General features: G+C 41.6%; 3 protein-coding genes and 1 pseudogene across 3 annotated transcripts in view; 3 read left to right on the forward strand and 1 right to left on the reverse strand.

Moving 5' to 3' along the window:
- The window catches only part of LOC119913340 (zinc finger protein 239-like), an 8,469-nt gene extending 6,471 nt beyond the window's left edge, over positions 1–1,998 (forward strand). The window contains exon 3 of the mRNA XM_038732748.1: positions 1,952–1,998. Within this exon, the coding sequence (XP_038588676.1) occupies positions 1,952–1,998 (47 nt within the window). The remainder of the gene's footprint in view (positions 1–1,951) is intronic.
- The window catches only part of LOC119912601 (zinc finger protein 2-like), a 746,717-nt gene that overhangs the window by 458,745 nt on the left and 263,311 nt on the right, over positions 1–24,661 (reverse strand). The window lies entirely within an intron of this gene.
- Positions 2,046–4,649, forward strand: LOC119913341 (zinc finger protein 135-like). The gene is given in 2 exon segments (XM_038732750.1): positions 2,046–2,109; positions 2,112–4,649. Coding segments are annotated over 2 exon segments (1,098 nt in total). The 3' UTR covers positions 3,146–4,649.
- Positions 18,445–24,661, forward strand: part of LOC119912740 — a 65,297-nt pseudogene continuing 59,080 nt past the window's right edge.

Here is a 24,661-nt window from a genome sequence, read left to right on the forward strand (position 1 = left end):
TGAAGTTGGAATAACTTTGCAGCTGCACATAATGCGGACGCTAAGGAGGCATTAAGTACGGCTGCACAATTTGGAGAGAAGGTCATATTAAGATTATTGTGGGCAATAATGCACTTTGTGATTCGATTATAATGGAACTAATGGTACTGTGAGTCTACTAATATATATAAATATATATATAATAATTTTCGTTCAAGTTGAGAATACAAAAATTTGTAACAATATTTATAACAACAAGGGGAGCGTGTTGTTCTACAGAAGAAACAAGAAACAGTCACGCACACTAAATCAACACAGCACAGCCACAAGAGCAGGAATAATAACAATTAATTTAAATAGAAAGCAATTAATTTAAATAAGAAAAGCATCAGGAATAATTCTACCAGGGACAACCTAAATTTGTTTATGTCTGTGTGAGACTGTGTGGGTGAATGTGTCTGTATGTGTGTGCGCATAAGCCTGTTAAAGAATGTAGTGGTTAGTGAGAGTGCCACACCTACAAACCGGAGCACAGCCCTGCCCCGCACCCACACTGCACATCCCTAAAACTAACTATGTACCTCAGTATCCAACAACTGGCCGACAGAGAAATGGGGAAGCATGGATTCGAGGCCAACGAAGCAAAACAGGGACGCGTCAAACTTCTCTTAATATCCCACCACATTCAGACTGATTGGTCGGTTGACAAACAAAACTCAAACCCAATGTTTCCAGTGGCCTAAAAATACAGGAAGAGATAGGGTTGCACCATGCTGCGTCACTGAACAGTTATTAATATAATGATGTACAGATTAGACTTAAGTGTTACACAGCAATTTGGATTTGCAGCAAATAAATAGTAAACTTTTTCACAGGCATTTTGTATTAGATGGATATCGTGACGTATCACTTTAGGATTGTCAAACGCTATAAAAAAAATTTCCAGCCGACAAGACCTGATCAGCTGGAGTCATCACGCCTGCGTCGGAGGAACTGGATGTTTTAACGAGCTTTATTAGGACCCGAGCATGAACTGTGCAAAGTAAGCGCAATTTCTGGGGACATGTATCTTATGAAGACACACAAAAAAGCCTCAAGAACCCATATCCTAAACTCAACAGGAAGTCAACCATTTTGAATTTTACAGCCATTTTAGGATGATTTACACTCTCCGTACTTTAATGAACTCCTCCTAGGCATTTAGTCCGACTGACTTCAAATTTCTGCTGTGCCTTTTAAAGGCATTGAAGATGAAAAGTTAGTGCTATCTGAGTTTTCGTCAATGGGCGTGTCCGTGGCGTGGCGTCAAAGATCAACTCTTCGCCATGACACAGAAAGTTGTTGTAACTTCAGTGTACATGCTCACATCTGAACAAAACTTTACGTGCTTGATAACTCTCCCACCCCGTAGACATCTACACGCCAATACCGATTTATATTCATAGCGGCAAGTGCTATGTAGCTCCACATAGGGGACACAGGAAGTGACATATAACACCTTCATGCGGCGTCAGAACCACGTAGCAAATTCACAGCTGCAGAGCTCCAGAATATTCAACGCGGGCCGGCTCACACCCGGATGCGCTACAAGTGCGAGGGCCCGCCCAAGGCTGCTTGCAGCTTCAATGTTTTTCTAAGGGTCCCTGAGTCTGACAATATAGTTGAACTGAACGATTTATTCATGTCTGAAGTAGCATGGAACACGTAAGAAAACAAAAAACCCCAAAAAGACAACATTCATAAACTCTGTCTCTTATTTCTTACGCAGAACAATACAGCGTTTCTCACATTTACTTGTAAACAACATTTAACAGTGCTGAATAACAACAACTTTATCTTTGTAAAAATCGTGCATGAATGACCTTCGGTGTGATGGATACAGGTTTACACTGGTCTCATTAGTCAGCTGCTTCTAGGTAGCTCGCTCCACCATGACATCTCACTTACTGTCTTTCTCTCTCTGTTGCTATAGAAACGGAGAGGACGCGAGGGACTCCGTCACTGCTGTCACCACTGTGATAAATCCTTCACAACATCTGGACATTTAAAGAGTCATCAGAGTTCACATGGGAGAGAAACCGTACAGCTGTGACCAGTGTGGAAAAGCGTTCACTGCATTAGGTACCTTAAAAATCACCTACGTATTCACACTGGAGAGAAACCTTACAGCTGTGACCAGTGTGGGAAAGCGTTCACTGCATTAGGTACCTTAAAAAATCACCTACGTACTCACACTGGAGAGAAACCTTACAGCTGTGACCAATGCGGGAAAGCGTTCACTGCGTTACGTATCCTAAAACATCACCTACTTATTCACACTGGTGAGAAACCTTACAGCTGTGACCAATGCGGGAAAGCGTTCACTACATCAGGTGAACTAAAAATCCACAGACGTGTTCACACTGGAGAGAAACCATACAGCTGTGACCAGTGTGGGAGATGTTTCTTTCGCTCAGATCACCTAAAAGCACATAAACGTGTTCACACTGGAGAGAAACCGTACCGGTGTGAACAGTGTGGGAAAGGTTTCACTCAGGCAGGTACCCTAAAACAACACTTACCTAGTCACAGTGGAGAGAAACCTTACAGCTGTGGGCAGTGTGGGAAAGCGTTCTTTACATCATGTGCCCTAAAGAAACACCTACGTATTCACACTGGAGAGAAACCGTACAGCTGTGGGCAGTGTGGGAGAAGTTTCGCTAAATCACGTGAGCTTTTGGTACACAGCCGTATTCACACTGGAGAGAAACCGTACCGGTGTGAACAGTGTGGGAAAGGTTTCACTCAGGCAGGTACCCTAAAACAACACTTACCTATTCACACCGGAGAGAAACCTCACAGCTGTGGACAGTGTGGGAAAGCGTTCTTTACATCATGTGCCCTAAAGAAACACCTACGTATTCACACTGGAGAGAAACCGTACAGCTGTGACCAGTGTGGGAAAAGTTTCACAAAATCCAGTGACCTTATGGTACACAGCCGTGTTCACAGTGGAGCAAAACCGTACTGGTGTGGGCAGTGTGGGAAAAGTTTCTCTCGATCGGGTCACCTAGGAAGACACAGCCGTACTCACACTGGAGAGAAACCGTACTGGTGTGAAACATGTGGGAAAACCTTTTCTACTGATAGAAGCCTTAAACGCCACCAACGCATTCACACTGCTTAGTTTAGAAAAGTTTTCAGCGCCAAGTGAGCCGTTTCCTCAAGCCTCCTCTTCGTGCTGTCTTTGTAATAAGCCTGAATGTAAACCTCCTCGGGGTGGGGTGGGGGGTAATATAAGGTAAAGAAAAATATAGGCTTAAAAATATGGGGATTATTGGCAACCCACTTTTGCATTTTGCAGAGAAACAGAGAGAGAGATGTTATCTGGTATGACGTCAACAGACACACAGGAAGTGTTACATTATGAAGCGACAGTTGACGCACCACTGCAGTTGTCCCTCACGAACATTAAGTTTCAGTTTCGATCCACATGCGGCGCACTTGAAAACTGAATCACGGGCGACTTCATGACTTTTTTTCCTCTTGTGTCCGCGGGGTATTACATTTTGATTTTGAAATATAAGACTTTTTAAGACCTTAAAAGTCTTAAAGAGGTGGTATTATGCTTTTTGGTTTTTCCACTCTCCTTTGTTGAGTTATCAACATATTTATAATTAAAAAAGTGAAAAAACCTAAAGTCCAGCCCAAAGGGAGTTCCCATCTCCCACAGAAAACTCTGCTCTGAACCGCTTGAAAACAGCTTGTTTGTTTACGGTCTTTTCGCTGACCCGCACTTCTCTGCTTCTGATTGGCTAGTAGTCACTAACTAGAAACTGCTCATGTGTAACTCCCAACAAAGATCATTTAGAGACCAGATGTATCACTCCATAGCTAAAGTTTTGAAAATGAAACCATGTAAACCTGTTCTGGTACAACCTCTAAATAGGATTTTGAACCTGAAAATGAGCATAATACCACCTCTTTAAATTCACTGACGTTTGTGTTCTAGGTCTTAAATAATAACTAAACGGGGGTTAAGTAGTGTTGCAGGACGCACAAATGAAATGTAATTATACAGAAGGGAGGTGGTTCTCATGTTTTTATATTCATTTCTACAAATGTATAAAGTAGTAAAATAAGACGCAAGGCAAATTAACAGTTTTATCTGTAATAATTATGCAATCATATTAACAGTGTTTTCCTGCCAAAACTGCTAGGTACTGCGCCATGAATGTAAAATCCTTGTGGAGAGCATCTTAGCTTTTGGGGTTTGTTTAAAGTCTCCTCTAGATTTTCCTACTTATTATTTACAGATGTGGTAATAACAATGTTCCAGAATTACATGGAATTGCAGAACAGAAAAATACCATTTTCAGACACGAATGCGGGATTTGAAAAAGAAGACAATAACAAAGTAATGGCGCTGCAGAAGCAGCTGGTAGGTAACCACAGCTCAGTGCAGCAAAAGTTGAACATGTGATGTTGGTGGTTAAATAAATGTTTTTGTACAAGTTATTCATTGAAGCGGAATTTTTAAAAATAAGCATTTTATTAATGTTTGTTTCTACAAAGATCCATGCCCACATTTTTATTGTTCTGTATTCTTGTATTGTGATATTTTATTCTGTTTTATTCATTTTTATATGCAACATTTGTAGAAATCCTCAATAAACAGATGCCTCAATCATGCTCGTTGTTTGTGATTTTCTATTTGAGCCTGAAAGTGTTACCGGACGTGCCTACGAGTCTAAAAATGACACCAAGGGTTCTTGACCATTTTACTGGGGCACAGCACTTGAATTCTGGGTCATGTTCCCCAGTAAAAAGGGTCTAGCGGTACCTACGGACAACAGTAACTTTATATTCTGACCATCATGTATGGTATTTTGACTGCGTCTAAACAACCCTCCTCTCCCTAAAACCCTGCTGTTGTCACACAGTGAGACCACGAGGCTGTGAACCACCAGACACCCACGTTACCAAATTATTATGATACTCAAGTCAAGATACAATATTACTGCAATTTCAAACATATTGTGATATTCTACAATACAGGGTAAACGTACCCATTAAGCTCATGTACCCATTACATCACCAACTTTGAATTTAAATTATGTAATATTTTAATATTTAAGAATATATAATTATATTTGTACTCAATATCTTAAACATTTAATGATTGTCTTAAAATTACACGAGGTTTGTAGTAACAATCGGACAATTGAATGAGATATGAGTATCTGTTCCTGCTTGCTGGTGGCCTTTTTGAAAGCTGTCTGAAAACTGATCAGAACACGAGGCCTCTAAATTAATATTTTTCAGATGTTTTAACCTTTATTGTGGGTATGTATCACTTTTTAGTGCATAATTAAGAGATGAATGTTTAGAAATATGCAAAAGATAAAGTGGGACTGAGCCTCTTGCTAATTAGTGACATGAGCATCATGGCCAGTGGGCCGACATTTCTCAGTAGTGATCGGGTATGTTTCCCTAATGGTATCGCACGAAGGAGAACGTCACTGCAACAAGGGTAAAAAACTAAAACAAGCAAAGTGCAAACGCCTTTCGGCATTGAAACAGACTTCAGAAGTTTTATTTGGTTTTTATCAGAGCAGGCCTTCAAGCTGGGATTAATAATGCTCATCGATGTAATAGCGCTGTAATCCATATTATATATTTTTATTGTATTTTATTATTTATAGTTTATAGTTTGCAGCAGTATTTTATTTTTTTTATATATATTTATTTTATATTATTTATTATTATATTATGTGTAATTTGGAAGTTAAAAAATTGATGACTGATTTGGATGTTTACAAAAGTTCATAATAAACCAGCAGCAATTTAATGTTTGCATTTTTTTCCCCTTACTGTACTAGAAATAAACCGAACCATGAATTAAAATCAGAGGTACACACTGAACTGTGTGTTTTGTGTACCGTTACACCTCTAATGTACACTGAATATAATTATAAACGCAACAGTTTTGTTTTTTCCCCCATTCATCATGAGCTGAACTCAAAGATCTAAGACTTTCTCTATTTACACAAAAGGCCTGTTTCTCTCAAATATTGTTCACAAATCTGTCAAAATCTGTATCAGTGAGCACTTCTCCTTTGCCGAGATAGTCCATCCAATTCACATGTGTGGCATATCAAGATGCTGATCAGACAGCATGGGTATTGCACAGGTTAGCCTGGCCACAATAAAAGGCCACATTAGAAGCGTTGTCTGACAACCACCAGGTTTTTGTCAGCAATCCTCCATTCCTGTGCTGCATTTTGTAGGTCAGCAACGTTCACCCCGCTGTGACTTTTGTGTACTGCTCTAGTTTGGAGAACGTGAGACAGCAGTTGCCAGTCTTCTGTGAGATAATGAGATGTAATAGTCAGGTATGAATCCACTGTCCGCGGCGTCCATTAATCACAAGTTAATGCAACCCGTTCTGCTGTTCTCAAACTTTCCTCAACTTTAAGCTTCACTTCTCTGTAGAGCTTGAGTATGGCTGTGTCCGTGAAACAAATCTGTTCCAATGTCTTTAGCAAGAAACAAAAGCCCTCATTTTCCACAACGTTGTATGGACGCAGGTATTTGCACCACAAGTAGGTGATGGCCTGAGTTATTTTCTTTGCTCGCTCTGAATTGGTTGGCGGCTTTGTCAAACTAAGTGTGTCCAGTGTTGGTTGATTTTTTCCGTGGAGCTAATTTAGCATTAGCTGTACCGTGCTTGGCTAATGGTCTCTCTGGATGGTGGCTTGTGAGATGGGCCCTCATTTTTCTTGGTATTCCCATAGTATTTTATTTTCATCCCACACTCCTATGGCACCATCTAGAGGACTGAACATTTCACCTTAATGACTTTGAAGCTGAAGAAACAAACACTCGTCTGACAGCATCTCATATTCATTGTGTTCAACTTGTTATTATAATAATAATAATAATAAATTTTATTTATAATGCACTTTACATTTCAGGGAAATCTCAAAGTGCTACAACAACAAGAGGTTAAAAACAGTTCCAGAAAATAACAATCGCAATAAAACACCGTAACAAAAAATTTAAAACCATGACTGTTAAAAGGCCTTTTGAAATAAAAAAGTCTTTAGGCCCTTCTTAAAAACCTCCAGAGTTTGTGGGGCCCTTAGGGGCTCTGGGAGGGCATTCCAGAGCCGTGGGGCGACTGCCTGGAAGGCCCTGTCTCCCATGGTGGAGAGTTTAGTCCTTGGTTGGTGCAGGCAGTGGGTAGAGGTGGAGGAGCGGAGGTTTCTTAAGGTGGTGAGTGGGATGAGGAGTTCACTGAGGTAGGCAGGGGCAGTTCCATGTATGCACTGGTGGGTAAGGAGACAGATTTTATATTGAATTCTGTATTGAATGGGCAGCCAATGGAGGGATTTCAGGACTGGAGTGATATGGTCATATTTGCGCTTCCTCGTCAGGACCCGGGCAGCGCAGTTCTGAATATGCTGGAGCTTTTGCAGTCTCCTGCCAGGGATCCCGACGAGGAGGGCATTACAGTAGTCCAACCTGGAGGAGATAAAGGCATGGATCAACTTCTCAGCATCTAGTTGTGAGAGGGAGGGGCGGAGTTTGGCGATGTTTTTGAGGTGGAGGAAGGAGACCTTACAGAGGTGACGGATGTGAGTGTCGAATGTGAGATTTGAGTCAAGTCTGACTCCAAGGTTTGTAACAGAAGTAGACAGGGGAATGTGATGACCAAAAATGGATATACTGCTGAGGGAGGAGGACTGGGTTTGATGTGGAGTACCGATCAGGATGGCTTCGGTCCTGATGTTCCAGCTCTTCAGTGACGTTCGGCTGTACAATGTTAACACTGAGTGAGATATTCAAACCAGATCCTCCATGTTTAAATAAATAAGATATCAGATAAAAAAAAGTATCCAAAGAACACTGTACAATATAAAGTAACAGGTGAATCTGCTGGATGCGGATCTGACAGGAAATCACTGAGGTTTAATTACTGGATGAGCAGATTTTATTTGTTATTGAACTTTTATGACTGTTGAAGTCATTATAAATTTTAGATTTAAAAATCAAACTACATATTTAAAGCATCAAGTTTTAGTTGTTTTTCCTGAGTCTAAACAGACATAAAAGTCAGTCTGGCTTTAGTTTCACCGAGCAGATGTTGTTTTACAGCAGCAGATACTGAAAGGAAACAATTCAAACCATTAAAAACACACATGTACAGGTATTCTCAATGATAAAGTCAGTCTGCTGACGTTAAACTGTGGAGAGATTAGAAAACCAAGTCAAGTTAATGACCTCAGTAATGTAGAGTGGATGAAACTAAATATAAACCACATGTGTGGAGAGCAGATCTCAGTGGACTCAGGTCCAGGCCTGCAGACAGGAAACACAGTCAGAAATGCTTCAGTAGCTTGTCTATGAAGATTCTCAGTCATCCAGGTCATAGTTATCCAACGAAGGTTAAAATCAAGGGCAACTGGACTTGGTTGAAGCTACTGGAAGACGTTTCGTCCCTCATCCAAAGGACTTCTTCAGTTCTGACTGACTGGCAGGGAAACTCAGCTATTTAACCTCAGTGGGGTCGTTGTCATCGATACCGCTGGTTCGTTAGTTTTCCTGGTTCCTGGTCGTTAAGACTACCTGTGGCCAAGACTGAACGACCATCGTTGGTATCTTCACCTGAGGCCAATATGTTACGTTTGTTGAGTTTCCTGGGAAGTGATGAAAGGACAGCATTGTAAGTGGGGGATAAGTGGTGGCGTAGACCCCCTCCCCTGTTCAATGACGGCTTCTCAACCCTGGTGTAGATGGCTTCCTTGACACCTCTTTCAAACCATCCATCTTCTCTGTCTAAAATGTGCACCTGGTGGTCCTCAAACGAGTGTCCTCTGTCCTTCAGATGTAAGTAGACTGCAGAGTCTTGACCTGAGGAGTTGGCCCTTCTGTGTTGAGCCATGCGTTTGTGTAGTGGTTGTTTAGTCTCCCCAATATACAGGTCTGTGCATTCCTCACTGCATTGGACCGCATACACTAGATTGCTTTTCTTGTGTTTGGGTGTGCGGTCTTTGGGGTGGACCAGCATCTGTCTTAGTGTGTTCTTGGGTTTAAAAAACACAGGGATGTTATGTTTGTTAAAAATCCTCCTGAGTTTCTCTGATACTTCAGACATGTATGGAATCACAATGTTGTTGCGTTTGACCTTCTTTTCCTCCTCCCCTGTAGTTTTGTTCTTCTTGGATTTTGTGGCTGTTTTCACAAAGGTCCATTTAGGGTATCCACAGGCTGTAAGTGCCCCCTTCAGGTGTTTCTGTTCCTTCTCTCTGGCTTGGGCGCTTGTTGGTATGTTTTCCGCTCTGTGGTGCAGTGTTCTCAAGACCCCTAGCTTGTGCTCCAGTGGGTGGTGGGAATCGAACAGTAGGTATTGGTCTGTGTGTGTGGGTTTTCTGTAAACACCAATCTGCAGGCTCCTGTCCTCTTCAATGTGTACAGCGCAGTCCAGGAAGGCCAAACTGTTGTTGTGAACATCTTCTCGTGTGAACCTGATGTTACTGTCCACAGAGTTGATGTGTTCTGTGAAGGCTTGCACTTCCTGGCTTTTGTCGTCCACATATCTGTACCAGTGGCTCGGTGCTGTTCCTCTGAAGGAGTTGAGGGCTTTATTCTCCACTTCTTCCATGTAGATGTTGGCCACAATCGGGGATACCGGTGAGCCCATGGCACAGCCATGCTTCTGTCTGTAGAATCCACCGTCATAATGGAAATAGGTGGTGTTTAGACAGAGGTCGAGTAATTTACAGATTTGGTCAGGGCTGAGGCTAGTTCTGTTGTCCAGGGTGTTGTCTTGTGTTAGCCGTTTCCTAACGGTTTCTACTGCCTCTATGGTGGGGATGCAGGTGAACAAAGTAGTCACGTCATAGGATACCATGGTTTCATCTGGATCCAGTTTTAGTCCTCGAACTTTGTTTACAAAGTCAATAGAGTTTTGGATGTGGTGAGGCGTGTTTCCCACCAAAGGAGCTAAGATGGTAGAAATGTGTTTGGCAATGTTGTAGGTGACCGAGTTAATGCTGCTGATTATCGGCCTGAGTGGGGCTCCTTCTTTGTGTATCTTGGGTAGTCAATAAATATATGGAATGGCTTCTCCAGGATACAAACGGTAATATTGTTCACGGGTGATGGTGTTGTCCTTCTGTAACTCTCAGCTTTTTAAATCTCCTCACCTGCCCCAAGTCTTTCATAGAGGTCATCAAGGAGTGAAATGAGGCGCTCGCTGTTGTACGTGCCAAAGAGGAGTTTATAATTTTTATTTTTCAGGTGCATCAGTATGTTACAAATATTCAGGTTTAATTTACGATAATTTGTGTTTTCTTTGTTTTCCACACTGACTTCTGCTGGGACCGAGTGGAGAGTCTCAGTTTTGAGAAATGTGTGTGAGCAGCTGTAGAAACTGTAAATGGTAGCTCACTATCACTGCTGTGTGTGTGTGTGAATGACTCTTTGGGTGGAAGCAGCATATAAATACAGTCAGACAGCCAGCAGGTGGCAGCACAGGAGCTTCACTTTGTTCAACAGAAGATTATTTTCAATTTGAATTCTGATCTTTGACTCACAGGAGGAGAAAAGGAAACATTTATAGGCCTCTCAGGTTTGTGTTGCTCTGTATGTTTGTGCTGTATGTTTGTGCTGTTTGTATGTTTGTACTCTGTGCTTTAATACCCGCTGCGGTATATATATATACATATATATACCGCTGCTGCTACGAGATCCTCCCCAAATATTATTCCCAACTGCAGTATTTATTTATTAAGTGAGCATCACATCAACATGTTGTTATATTTCTAATTTCTTCTGTATTAACTGAGACTAAAGAGGTTTGCAGGCTGTTTTGCAGGCTGTTTTCCTTCAGTGGCTTTGTGTTTGCATCTGTTTGGGCTGCTCATTAATGCAGCTGAATAGCCAGCTGATGTCCACATATTCAGCTCTCTGCCTCCAATTCAAGCTGATCACCTGAAGAGAGGTGAAAATGCGCATCAGTCGCCTTTTCAAGCAGCTGATACCCATTTGAATAGAGAGCCAACCTGGACAAACACACGATGGCCCGTTAAGTGAACAAACAGCTTCACTGTGATGTTAATGATGTGTTTGGACTCTCTTAGCTGCAGAGAGAAGCAGCAGATGTTTGTGAACAAACACTTCATTAAAAATCTGCTTAAAATTGTTATGATTTTTCTAATCATAGATTTAAGATGGTAAATAAAACACATGAAGTCAGAGGACTGAAATCACATCATTACACACTTAGTTTATTTAACTATTTGTTTTAGTTTTTGCTTAATGATGCTGTTTTTACCAACAATAGTGCATTAATGATTACTGACAAATGTAGATTGGAAATGTTCCAGAGTTTGTCCTATTTAAAAATAATTATCGACCAGACTCTCAACCTGGGCTTTGGTTTGTCTTTGTGATCATGGGTCACGGACCGACCACAGCAGGTCAGAATAGGTAAGCAGACCTCCTCCACCCTCATAAACACAGGAACCCCACAGGGCAGCGTGCTGAGCCTCTACACCCACGACTGCACCCCCAACCCCATAATCACACAGGCAGACGACACCACTTTACAGGAGCTGGGCTGGTTTGAGACAATGAGGGGACGGGCCGCAGGCGTGAAGTGGAACATCATGGCTGAGTTCAGGAGAACAAAGCAGAGAGTCCACCTCCCCCTCACACACACGGAGAAGCAGTGGAAAGTTTCATAAAGTTCCTCTGAGTCAATGTGTGAAAACAGCTGACATGGTCCTCCAACAGCTCACAGCTGGTTAACAAGGCCCAACAAAGACTCTTCTTCCTCACAAAGATGAAGCACACACACTGCTACCACAGACACCATTTAGAAATACAAAGACTGAGCATCTGTTGATTCATTATGTAACATTCACCTCTGTAAATGTGTTATTTTAATCTGTTTCAAAGTCCAGGACTTGTTTTCTAGTTCTGCTGTCATTTATTTGTTTTATTTTAATTACATTAACAGAAGCATTACGACACGTCATTGTACCTGAGTATAAAAACAATAAAGATCATTCAAATCTGACTTCAGTAAAAACAATGTGATTTTGAGGCGACAATGATTCCTATTAAAGTTTCGAACTTCCACAAACTACTTCTTCAATACTGGAAAATTATATTTACCCACAACTTTTCTCCCTGTGGATCCACTCTGTGGAATAACAGGGTTATTACAGTTAACAGAAAATCACTGTTAAAGATTGATTGGTATGAGAAAAGGTGTTTGTGATATATTATCTTGAGTCTTGTAATTAATGAATTTAACACATGATTTAAAAAAAAGTGTAATAACACATTTATTAGTGATAATTTTTTTTCTAAGGTTTTTTTATATATATTACGACAGAGGACTGTGTGTACAGGTTCCAAGTATTGAAACCGTGTCCATAGATGAACCACATCTCAAATTCATCAAACGGCCCATCTCCCCCAAAATCAAAGGAACTCACTGAAGAATAAATCATAAAAACCAATCCAGTTGCTGATTTCTTAAAAGAAGGTTCAAATTTGAGATAGCGCCCTGTGTATTTTGAGAGGCAGCTGAGGAGGAGAGCTGGGAATACATGGTTTTTTGTTTGTTTTTAAATGTCCCATGTCAAAAAACTTCTGGTCTGATCTACATAATTAAGATTGATGATTTCCTGATTGGGGCGGCACGGTGGTGGTTAGCACTGTCACCTCACAGCAAGAAGGTCGTGGGTCCAAACCCCAGGTTGCCCCGGCCCTTCTGTGTGGAGTTTGCATGTTCTCCCCGTGTCTGCGTGGGTTCTTCCTCCCACCGTCCAAAAACGTGCAGGCTAGGTTGATTGGTTACCCTATATTGTCCTTAGGTGTGTCCTGCGATGGACTGGCGACCTGTCCAGGGTGTACCCCGCCTTGCGTCCGATGCCCCCGCGATCCTGTACGCAGGATAAGCGGTTGACAATGGATGGATGGATTTCCTGATTTTGGGACAACGTAGATCCATCCTCATCTGATCTATATGATTGTTCTGATGGGTAAATATCATATCCATGGTAGTAAGTGGAAATCTCCTAAGCCTTATTTTTCATGGTTTGTGAACGATTTTAAACTCTCCCCTGCATTAAACTCTGCGCCTAAACAAGGCTTTGTTTTGTTTTCTATAGCCGTTTTGCCTAAGTAGTACCCCCTCCTTTTCTTTTCTTTTTATCTATGTATTTTCTGGATTTGTAAGGTTTTTTTTCTTCCTGTACGAGAGTTTTGAATGTAATCTTGTCAATAAAAAAAGGAAACATTTATAGGCCTATCAGGTACTGTGCCTTGCAAAAGTTGGCTTTTTAACCTATTTTGTTACATTACAGCCTTTAGTTCAATGTTTTTTTAATCTGAATTTTATGTGATGATCAGAACACAATAGTTGGTGACGTGAAATGAGAAAAATATATACATAAAACTATTTTTTTGACAAAGAAACTGAAAATTTGCATGTGCATATGATGCATTGTTTTATTTGAATGACATTAACAGAAGCATTACGACACGTCATTGTACCTGAGTATAATAACAATAAAGATCATTCAAATCTGACTTCAGTAAAATCATCACAGCAGTCTGACGCGCTAAACCAACTTCAGCAGCTACAGAGAAGCTGCTTTGTTTCAAACAGGCTGTGAATCTGCTGCCTGAGCAACGGTAACTAAGGGGCGGGGCAAGACGCCATGACATCGCGAGAACACTCCGCGGGATCCCGCAGCGCTCCTGTATCTTAGCCTGAAGAGCTCCGAGACCAGAATCCAGACTCAGTCCAGGACAACACGGTCCACCAGTCACAGCGGAGACCTGCAGGACGATGGAGAACCAGAACCCGGACCGCAGGAGCCAAACAGCAGCCTCGTGCTCTGATAGCACCGATGTTCAGGTCAGTGTTCATGACTTCATCACGAGACTAAAGACACGAGGAAGAGTCTCGAGGGTCCGTGTATCATCCGTTCATTCTGTTGTTAGAGATCAGAGCCTGAAAACCCGCTCCAGGGTTTGTGTTGACGTGGTTTGATTTCCAAAGTGTCTCCGTGATTCCTGTTTTCATCTTCAAGAGAGGAAGCTGAAAGAAAAACTCTCTTTTCTTTGTTCCGGGATTTTCCCGCGCGGCGCATGCGCGGTGCAGCCCGTGTTGTGTCGGGAGCGCGCAGCAGAAACAATGCTGGTGAAAAGTGAAGCAGAGTCATTATATTTCCTCGTGTGTTGGTGAGTTTATCACAGTGACAAACAGTCTGCCTGCGTTATTGTTCTCTGAATGACCTGAGATGAGCTGCAGTTACTTCAGCTGTTTCTAAACAACAATTTATTTGGACCCTTGTTTGTTTATTATGTCTCAGCTATGAGGCCACGAGGCATCAGTCGAGTGAAAGTAACCAAGTGCAACCTGCACAACAGGCTGTTCAAAAATACATTTTAACACGATACTGTCTCCCTGATTCATAGGTGTTTCCAGACCCCTTTACTGGGTCACGTGCTCCTGTATTCATGCGCTGCGCCCCCCGTAGTTAAGACCCCTTGGCATCGTTTTTGGGCGTGTAGGGCTCCGCGGTGAAGTTAGCAACAAGACGGTGATTATCTGTGTCTCAGTCAAGGTTTAATGTTCGTTACAACCAGGGGCGTTTTTAGGATCTTGAAACATTGGGGGCTTAGCCCAGCCCATAAAACTTCATATCTACACATATAACACATAATAATTGACCCTCCACCAAGCAGTAAAGCAACAGTAAACATCCTCTACTTATACGGCACGACAACACTGTAAACTGTGTCGTGTCTGCTAAATTGTAACGTCATGTGTCTAAATCAAATAATATAACAACAAAAATGCGACAGTATGAACAAGGGGGTGTGGTAGTGCTCCCCCAGAAAACTGTGACACTTAATTTCCTGCATTCTAGTGTTTTTCTGCACCAATTTCTGCCTTTTCTGCATCAGTTTAGTGTGGAAATTATTTATGTAAAGGGACACAAAACTCAGGTAGCTCGCAAGGGGGCTGTATCTTTGTTTCACTGCTGCCTTTAAAGAACTTAATGGCTGGCAATTCTGCCTTCAGATGTTATGACTGACTACTCGTTTGATCGTCCTTGTTGCTGAATTGTGGTGAATATTTAAGAACATTTTATGACCTTGTAACTGATTATCTGATTTTAAGAAAGGTATAATAAAATAATTTAAAATCTAAAATTGTAACAGAATATAATGCAGAGCAGCTCTCAGCTTTGTTTCTTCTGTAGATCAACTTTTTATATCATTACTGCTGAATCAACAAACAGGCAGACGTGACTGATCACGTTTTAATTCAGTTATAAACTCCTGGACTTTAACAGCTCCTGTGTTTTTAGCAGGTTTTCTGCTCATGTTCAAAGTTCTGCACGTTCAGAATCGGGTTCTCTGACATTTCCATGATGGTGTGGGGAGTCTTACATTTTTTGTTGTGCAGAATTTTTAAGTAGCTTATTAAAATATTCCTGCAAATGCAGTGAAGAATCTGTAATTTAGCCATTTTTACAATTATTTGCCTTTTTAAATCTCCATGAAGGTGTTTATAAGATCACTTTAAAATATCACTTTTCTTGCCCAGCCAACTTTTGTTACCTGTGCCTTTTATGATGGATCTAAATAATCTTCACAACGCAAAGAATTATTGTGGCAGATCGAGAGCAGCCCGTTGTTGAAGCAGGTTAACCTACGTACAGAGGAAGCTGTGCGTCATATGTAAAACCCAACAGGACCGTTTTATCCCACATATTCTCTTGCTTTCTCTTGCTCGCTCACATTTGCTCTGCAGAGGCTAAAGATGCCTTTAATGCGCAAAAGTGAACGTTGCCGACTGGTGAAAGAGCGACGCAGGCTGGTGAGCGCTCACTAGATTGCAGTTGTATTAGTAGAACATAAAGCCTTAAACTGAAAAGATATTTGCCTGATTTTCTAATTAATTCTCCTATGAGCCAGCTCTGACATCGTCTGAGATCCAGGGCTTTTCAAAAAAGTCTAACGACGCCGCTGGTTACAACTCTGGACTAACGCAGGATGGAAAGCAGAGGATTCACAGTGACTAACATGTTGATTAGTGGGTCAGACTGGGCAATAAAGTAAATAATAACCATCATGTAATCAAGTAAATTTCCACCCCTGGGAGGGAGGATTGTAGTGAGAGCACTGCGGTGTCAGGTGTGCAGCAATGGCACATTGTTTATACGGCTCACGGGTCAGGTAGGAGGGGCCCCATGGCAGAATTTCCCCCGGCTCTTGTGGTGACCTAGGTATGTGTGCTTATGCTCGGTCAAAGCACTTTCTGACATGGCAGTGACAAAATAATTGCCTATTTCTGATACCTGTATTGGCCAAAGTGAATTAGTGTGATTTAGTAAATGGCTGCTCCACTTCTTCTGCTCTAACCACCGGTATACCCAGGAAGTTAAAGTTAGGCGCTGCTGAAGAGCTACTGCCCCGTTTTCGTCCATCACAAGAAAGCATCTCTTGATGCCATAGAAAGAGCCCCTTTATGCTTTGGACACACATTTCAGTTGTGAAGCTGGTTTTGTTTCTCTGTAGTCTGGACCTTGTCTGGAAAATGAGCTCTTTGGTTTTTGGTTGGTTGGCTGTCAGGGTCCAGGTTGACGGGAGTTTGTGTGCTGCTGTAACTGATCCACCTCAAGTTTATTCATCATTTGTGATCTGGTGGACAATGTCAGCCAACAGTGTTTTAAAGCTAGAGCTGGGTATTCCCTGTGTTTCCTCCAAGAACATTTTACATATCATCTTGGGCCATTATTTTCTCATTAACAGTTGGAAAAGCTAGAGCAAATAATAAACAAACACTCAAAGATGGGGAGGAAGTACAACCTTTAGATCTGGGGAAAGATATTTGGTTGGTTATGATGCTCTCCACAGGGATTTTACATTTATGGCGCAGCATGTTTTGGGCATCACCCCCTAAAAACCTGTTTAATATGACCTCAGAATCATTATAGAAACGACTGTTCATGTTTGCCTTTTGTGTCTTCATTTTACAGCTTCTGACATTTATCTGTAGACATTAATATAAAAAATAGGCAACATGAGAAACCAGCTCCCTTCTGCACATTAAAATCCAAAAAGAAACGTCTCTTCATTCGCTTAAAAGGACTAGTTTGCATCACTAATTTGCTTTACTAACCTCAGCTCCTCCACAGTCACCACCTTTTCCCAACAACCACTTTTTCAGACTCATCTGAAAACTGAAAAATAATTTAGGATGTACCTGTCTGTAGGCTACAGGACAGAACTGTAGGCTACACCAGTTTACTCTAAGTTTGTACCTGATGGTTTCAATATTGGACAAGTAGGCAGCAATAAATTACAGCTGCCAGTTACTTTCTATAAATTGAGCTAATGTTCAGTTACATAGCAGCCAAAAGACGCAGCCTACTCTATAAGATTTCCTGCTCAGCTGCACAGTCTTAGGGGGAGGGGAGCTGTTAGCTAGCTTAGCGCAAACCGGCTTCATTTTTCCAGCAGTTGGGGAAACAACAGTCACTTTTCTTGGTCTTGAGAAGCCAACACACAGTAACCGACACATACATTTACTGCCAGAATATTTTCTTCTGCTCGTGTTCACCGTCAATTTCTGCCGTTCGGACAATCAAACACTCGCTACGCGCCTCCCGATTTAGAGTTACGGTGCACGTAGATGTCGTTTGAAGAACGAGTAGAGGAAGTGTTGCTGTGCTCGCACAGCGTGTGAGTGAAAATTAGTAGCGCACTGATATGATAATGACTGTGGGAATTTTTAGTAGCGGCGGCCACAATCCAGCAGCGGTGCACCACCGCTCTTGAATGCATATAGGGGAAACATTGACATAAAAATATGTTTCTGTATCGATATTTTGAGAACAGCCCTATTTAAATCCTTGTTCCATGTGCCCTTTCTATACTTTGAACACCTGCCCTTCCAAAGGTGTCTGCACGGCCCTGACCATTTGTTATGTTGTCGATAGTCTTCCTGAGATGACCAACGAGGATAATGGTGCCTGCAAGGCTAAACTGGGTTGGGCCAAGATCACAAGTGAAGATGTGTTGTTGTGCTGTAGGAAATCAGGCGTTCTTTTGAGCCGTGTCTATTTATCAAAAATTGTATTGACACTGCTCATTGTGAAGCTCTGTGCTGTGTATGATTGTATTGTGGGAGCTCTGTATGAGGCAAGTAGATCACACTCACTCTGATAAGGCAAGATGTATTATAATTGCATTAAAGAATAACTACTTTATGTTGTAAAAAATTGCAGCATGAATGACTTCCGGTGTTGTGATGGAAACAGGTTTATACTGGTGCCATTAGTGTCAGCTGCTTCTGGATATCTCGCTTCGCCGTGACCTCTCACTCACTGTCTTTCTCTCTATATGTCTGTCTGTTGATTTAGAAACGAAGAAGAAAAGAGGCACTCAAACGTCTCTGCTGTCAGCACTGTGGCAAATCCTTCTCAACATCTGGATCTTTAAAGATACATCGGATGCTTCACACTGGAGAGAAACCGTACAGCTGTGACCAGTGTGGTAAAACGTTCACTCAGGCAGGTAACCTAGAATCTCACAGACGTGTTCACACTGGAGAGAAACCGTACAGCTGTGACCAGTGTGGGAAAACGTTCACTCAGGCAGGTAACCTAGAATCTCACAGACGTGTTCACACTGGAGAGAAACCGCACAGCTGTGACCAGTGTGGGAAAACTTTCACTCAAGCAGGTAACCTAGAATCTCACAGCCGTGTTCACACTGGAGAGAAACCGTACAGCTGTGACCAGTGTGGGAAAGCTTTCTCTCAATCAGGTCACCTAAAAAAACACCTGTGTGTTCACACTGGAGAGAAACCGTACAGCTGTGACCAGTGTGCGAAAACTTTCACTCAAGCAGGTAACCTAGAATCTCACAGACGTGTTCACACTGGAGAGAAACCGTACAGCTGTGACCAGTGTGGGAAAGCTTTCTTTCAATCAGGTCACCTAAAAAAACACCTATGTGTTCACACTGGAGAGAAACCGTACAGCTGTGACCAGTGTGGGAAAACTTTCTCTCAAGCAGGTCACCTAGAATCTCACAGCCGTGTTCACACTGGAGAGAAACCATACAGCTGTGACCAGTGTGGGAAGGCGTTCATTACATCAGGTGAACTAAAAATCCACCTACGTGTTCACACTGGAGAGAAACCGTACAGCTGTGACCGGTGTGGGAAAACTTTCACTCAAGCAGGTAACCTAGAATCTCACAGACGTGTTCACACTGGAGAGAAACCGTACAGCTGTGACCAGTGTGGGAAAACTTTCACTCAAGCAGGTAACCTAGAATCTCACAGACGTGTTCACACTGGAGAGAAACCGTACAGCTGTGACCAATGTGGGAAAGCTTTCACTCAATCAGGTCACCTAAAAATCCACCTACATGTTCACACTGGAGAGAAACCGTACAGCTTTGACCAGTGTGGAAAGCTTTAACTTCATCCAGTCACCTACAAAGGCACCGACGTGTTCACACTGGAGAGAAACCGTACAGCTGTGACCAGTGTGGGAAAAGTTTCACTACATCAAATCAACTAAAAATACATCAACGTGTTCACACTGGAGAGAAACCGTACTGGTGTGAACAATGTGGGAAAATGTTTGCTCAAATCAACTAAAAATACATCAACGTGTTCACACTGGAGAGAAACCGTACTGGTGTGAACAATGTGGGAAAATGTTTGCTCAGAACATGAACATATTTCAGAGCCAAGTGAGGTGTTTCCTCCTGCCTTCTTGATTCCTGATTAGGAATGCGGTGATTACCAGATTTCACTATTAACCGCGCTGAAACATCAGGACTAATTTGTAAAGGCTCCGCTACATCAAGTGTTTCTCTTGTGGGGAACAAAACTGTTGCGTGCTTATCAGAGACATGGAAGCTACTACTGTACACTGGTTAACTCTGGCATAGAGACCAAACTATGAAGCTTTATTTCCACCAAAGAAACAGCAGTTTTGGGGTTAATCGGTTGCTGCTTAAGTAGCTAATACCTACATCAAATTTGATGTAGCTCGCGCGCACTCCGCTGTCAAATTAGTTTAACATTTTTGCGCTGAATCCAGCTTCCATGCTGCGTAAATCGTGTCAAATGAACACACTTTTTATAGATGTGATATATCAAGTAGCTAACGTGGTTTTCTAGAAAACAATTTATCAAATGATATGATTCAATATGAAGAGTTTTAAAAAGACCAGTTGAACTTTTACATAGAAAATGCTAACAAAGATGAAATTTTTGCAATCTGCGTTTGCCAGACTTACATTTCCATACATTTATTCATTTAGCTGACGCTTTTATCCAAAGCAACTTACAATTGCTATACATGTCAGAGGTCGCACGCCTCTGGAGCAACGAGAGGTTAAGTGTCTCACAGTGGGAATCGAACGCGGGTCTCTCACACCAAAGGCAAGCATCCTATCTATGCGCCACCACAACCCACACTTGTTATAAAATAGACAAATAATAATTTTGATATATCTTATTCAAGATTGTTTTGAACATTTATTTAAAAGTATGGTAATTGTTATAACAAATTGAAGTAAAATCATAAGTTTAGACAAGTGTCTTGCTTTAATTAATAAGTGGAATATTTGTTAATGAACTCTTTGTTCATGTGATATAGTTTTATTCCACTACATTTACTCCTGTAAGAAATGATTCAAAACTTGAAGTTTAACTGCTAGCGCAGTATGCGATACCCCACCTTTATGACGCAGAGAACGACACATGAACGAACAACACAGCAAGTAATGTGACGAACGTTAGCTAGGTTGTTTGTTAGCAAACTGTCGCTACTTGCTGCTGCAGAGCTAACACGAGAGACGTGGAGTAGCACAGCAGCTCCAGACAGCGATACAACTCTCCTGCTACTATAGATAACGTCACAACAATGTAAAGTAAGATGAATGTCGGTGGGCAAGTCGTTAACTTGACCTGACACGCATCATGGCTGGAATCAGAATAATTCTTCAGCCAATGCATCAGGCTTAGTTGTCATCCCATGACCTCAGTATGACGCTGGTAAACATGTATTCAGCTGGAGATGGTATCCTCTGTCTATGTTCAAAGAGGCTCAGGAGTCAGATGTGAAAGTCCTCCTTGATCTTTCTCCGGCCATCCACTGAAACCTGCTCCGTGACCTTTGACCTCTTCCCAGTCGATGCTGTGAGTGGTTCAGGTCTGGTGTTCACAGGCAGACAGTTCCCTTTCTGTCACATGTGATGCCAAACACCTCTTCAGTCTTCCTACCAGCAGAGATCTGAAGTTGTTGGATGGTTTGTAACTTAAAGGCTCTGGATGTTGTGACAGTCCAGCCATGTAAGGGAGTCCCACTGGGAAGTCCTGGTTTAAAGTTTGAGGATTGTCGTCACCCATGCAGTAATCCATCTACGAGTCGACAACTGGAGAAAAATCAAGGAGATTCACCTCTGACACCAGAGAGCCTCTGACAGAGACAGAGGTTACCATCTCCAGAGACAGAGGTTACCATCTCCACCTGAGAACATCCGCCTGTTATCATGTGACTGTGCTGGACTAGAGTCATGTGATGACGACTGAGGAGGTTCAGTTTGCTGAAGAAGGCCATGGGATGTGGTCAAAAGCTCCAACAAAGAGGTAGTGTGTAAGGCTTGAGTTTAGACTCATTTATTACAGATGTGTTAAACAATGATGAAATATTGTTTCTGTGAGCTTCATGTTTTCTTGTTATTGTAGTGAAACATATTTAATCTTTATTTTATATCTGTATTCACTGTTTTTATTTTCTTTTGCTTATACTTTATTGTGTCAATACATTTCATTTACTCATGTCCCTGTTTTTGTTTAGTATAGTATGGTACACAGTTGTATTTCCTGAAGTATTTGGTAGATGTGTCCAGTTGTGTTTTTGGGGTTTTGGCTCTGGTGAGTCTTTACCGTGCATCTCAAAAAGGGTGGAGGTCTCCAAGAGTTCTCATGTGGACTTTTTCTCTCAAATAGCTTCTCACTTGCAAATATCAATAGAAGTGATTACTATAGAGACCAAATCTATTAGCTGTATCTTCTGAAGAGTCCACTCTCTTCATTATATTAAATCTTGTGGGGTCCTGAAAACATCATCAAAATAGTTTGGAGTAAAATCAACTTCCCATGATGTTTCTCTTAAACATGTCATTTCTTGTTCCTTTGGTTACTTTACATTTTCTTCTCCAGATTTTAAATGTGTTAACTGTATATAGAGTAGTTGTGTATTTTGATCTGTTGTTATTTTCTGAATGTGGTTTTGAATCTGTTGAGGTTTGTTCAGACTGAAAGCAAAGCCAATTCTTGTCGAAACAAAGAGCCGCAGATTCGTTAAAGACGGCACCAGCTGAGGTGAAGACGTGTCTGCTCAAGTCTGAAATGTTTCAGCTTCAAGGAAAAATTCAGCTTTGCCTTTGACAAATGAACAGAGAGACAAGAAAAAACAGAAACTGGAGGAAAGAGACTAAAGACGTTTCTGCTGAGTTCTGAGGTCAACGTCTGAAGGACTCTGTACGCTTCAAACTAACTAGATCCTAGATGCCTCTGGGTTTACCTGTTGTGGTTTGATCCAGTGAGGAGGAAGATGCGCTGAATAAACGGGAACTACAAAACCACTACAGACCACATTTGTGTTCAGTCTGAACAAACCTTTGTTATTGTGAAAGTCTGACTGAATCAAATATTATTGTCTTCATTATCTGACTCCATTTTAACAGCTGTTTGCTTTCTGTTCTGTCAGTAAATGTGTTGCTTTCTGTTTAACTTGCATCCTGCCAGGGTTGGTGCTGTAATAATCTGAGCAGGAGACTTGAGACTCGAGTCCTTTTCAATATTCTCATTAAATTAGTCGACACAAAGAGAAGCTTTGACTCATCATTTGAAACTGAAACTGTTTCTACTCAACAGTATTTGTCGTGGCTTCAGAAAATATGACAAATAAGCACAAGGAACAAGCAGAAGGTTTGTTGGCTCAGAGGGGCTGGATATGGACCCCCCCCCCCCCCCCATTATACTTTCTGTGAATATGATCCAATTAATGTCATTTCCATCCTGTATAGCAGAGGTCACTAAAAGGCGGACCGCGGTCCGGATCTGGACCCAGCTGCCGTCCTCTCCGGACCGCCGACCTGCAGCCAATTTATTATTGAGAATTACTACCTTGTGACGGAGCGTTTCTTTTTTAACCCGTGCAGCTTTTCTAGCATTTACTGTACTGGTTTAGCAGCACAGGAAACTCACAGACCCAATGCTGACTGGCAGGACAAACTAGAGCTCACGTTTCTCACTGAACAAGAGAAAGTAGGGAAGTGGTAGAGAATGAAAGAGAAGAGGAGGTGTTACAGCTGTTCATATGTTAAAATGTATTCACTGTTTATTATAAAATTGGTTAAGACTGCACTTCATCACTTGAAGCTACACATTTTATTTTTTTCTTAAATTAAGCACTTTATATCATTATCCCTCCAGTTTAATGTGAAAAAAACTACATTCATCAAGTCTGACCCAATATGATAAATAATGTTGTATGTGATTCTCATAACAAGACTTCACAGCCTCTCTTCAGGTAGGACTCTCATACTGCAACACTTGTTTTTGTAAAGAGAGAAACTGACAGGATAAAGTCGCTAACCTGCCTGTCAGCTCGTTTCAGTGGATTTACCCTAAAGGCGTTAATACGTGTGCACTCCAAATGTAGGCGCGGCTAGCTTAATCGCCGTCTCACAAATGAGTGACAGAAACAGGCCGTTAACGTTACCTCAAAAGAAAAGTGGTTGTTTCAAGTCGGATGCCAGAGCGTGCGAGCTTACAGCAGCGCCCACAAACCACAATGTTCGAGGTCTGAAACGTTTTTATGAAATGTGTAAAACTATTTTCGGGTCATTGTGAGACTATGGCGGAGCAAATTAGACCGTGGCGGGCCGCCATGGTCTCGTTAATGAATGGGAAACACTGGGATTACAAAAAATCAATTCAAGTTTTAGGTGTTGAAGCCTGTTACTGATGTTTAGTGACCTATTTGTTATTACTTTCTTATATTTATAACTATTGAAGTTATTATAAATTATAGATTTAAAATTTAAACTACGCATTAAAAGCATCAAGTTTCAGTTATTTTTCCTTTTAAAACGAAGCTGCTGCTGTTTAATCACTCACAGCTGTTCCTCACCTTCCTAAAGTGTTATACAGAGACATACAGTCAATACATGTGTATTTTCATGTATTTATGTCTCTTGCCACATTGTCACTGTTAATTTAAGCAGACCACCATGTTTCCTGACCCTCATCAAAGCGCTGTGAGAATCTAAACAGACCCATAAAAGTCAGTCTGGCTTTAGTTTCACTGAGCAGATGTTGTTTTACAGCAGCAGATACTGAAAGGAAACAAATCAAACCATTAAAAACACACATGTACAGGTATTCTCAATGATAAAGTCAGTCTGCTGACGGTAAACGGTGGAGAGATTAGAAAACCAAGTCAAGTTAATGACCTCAGTAATGTAGAGTGGATGAAACTAAATATAAACCACGTGTGTGGAGAGCAGATCTCAGTGGACTCAGGTCCAGGCCTGCAGAGAGGAAACACAGTCAGAAATGCTTCAG

This window comes from Micropterus salmoides, unplaced genomic scaffold (genome assembly GCF_014851395.1).
Source record: "Micropterus salmoides isolate LMB-PRFRI ecotype aquatic unplaced genomic scaffold, ASM1485139v1 Ms_hic_scaffold_2, whole genome shotgun sequence".
Lineage (NCBI taxonomy): Eukaryota > Metazoa > Chordata > Actinopteri > Centrarchiformes > Centrarchidae > Micropterus > Micropterus salmoides.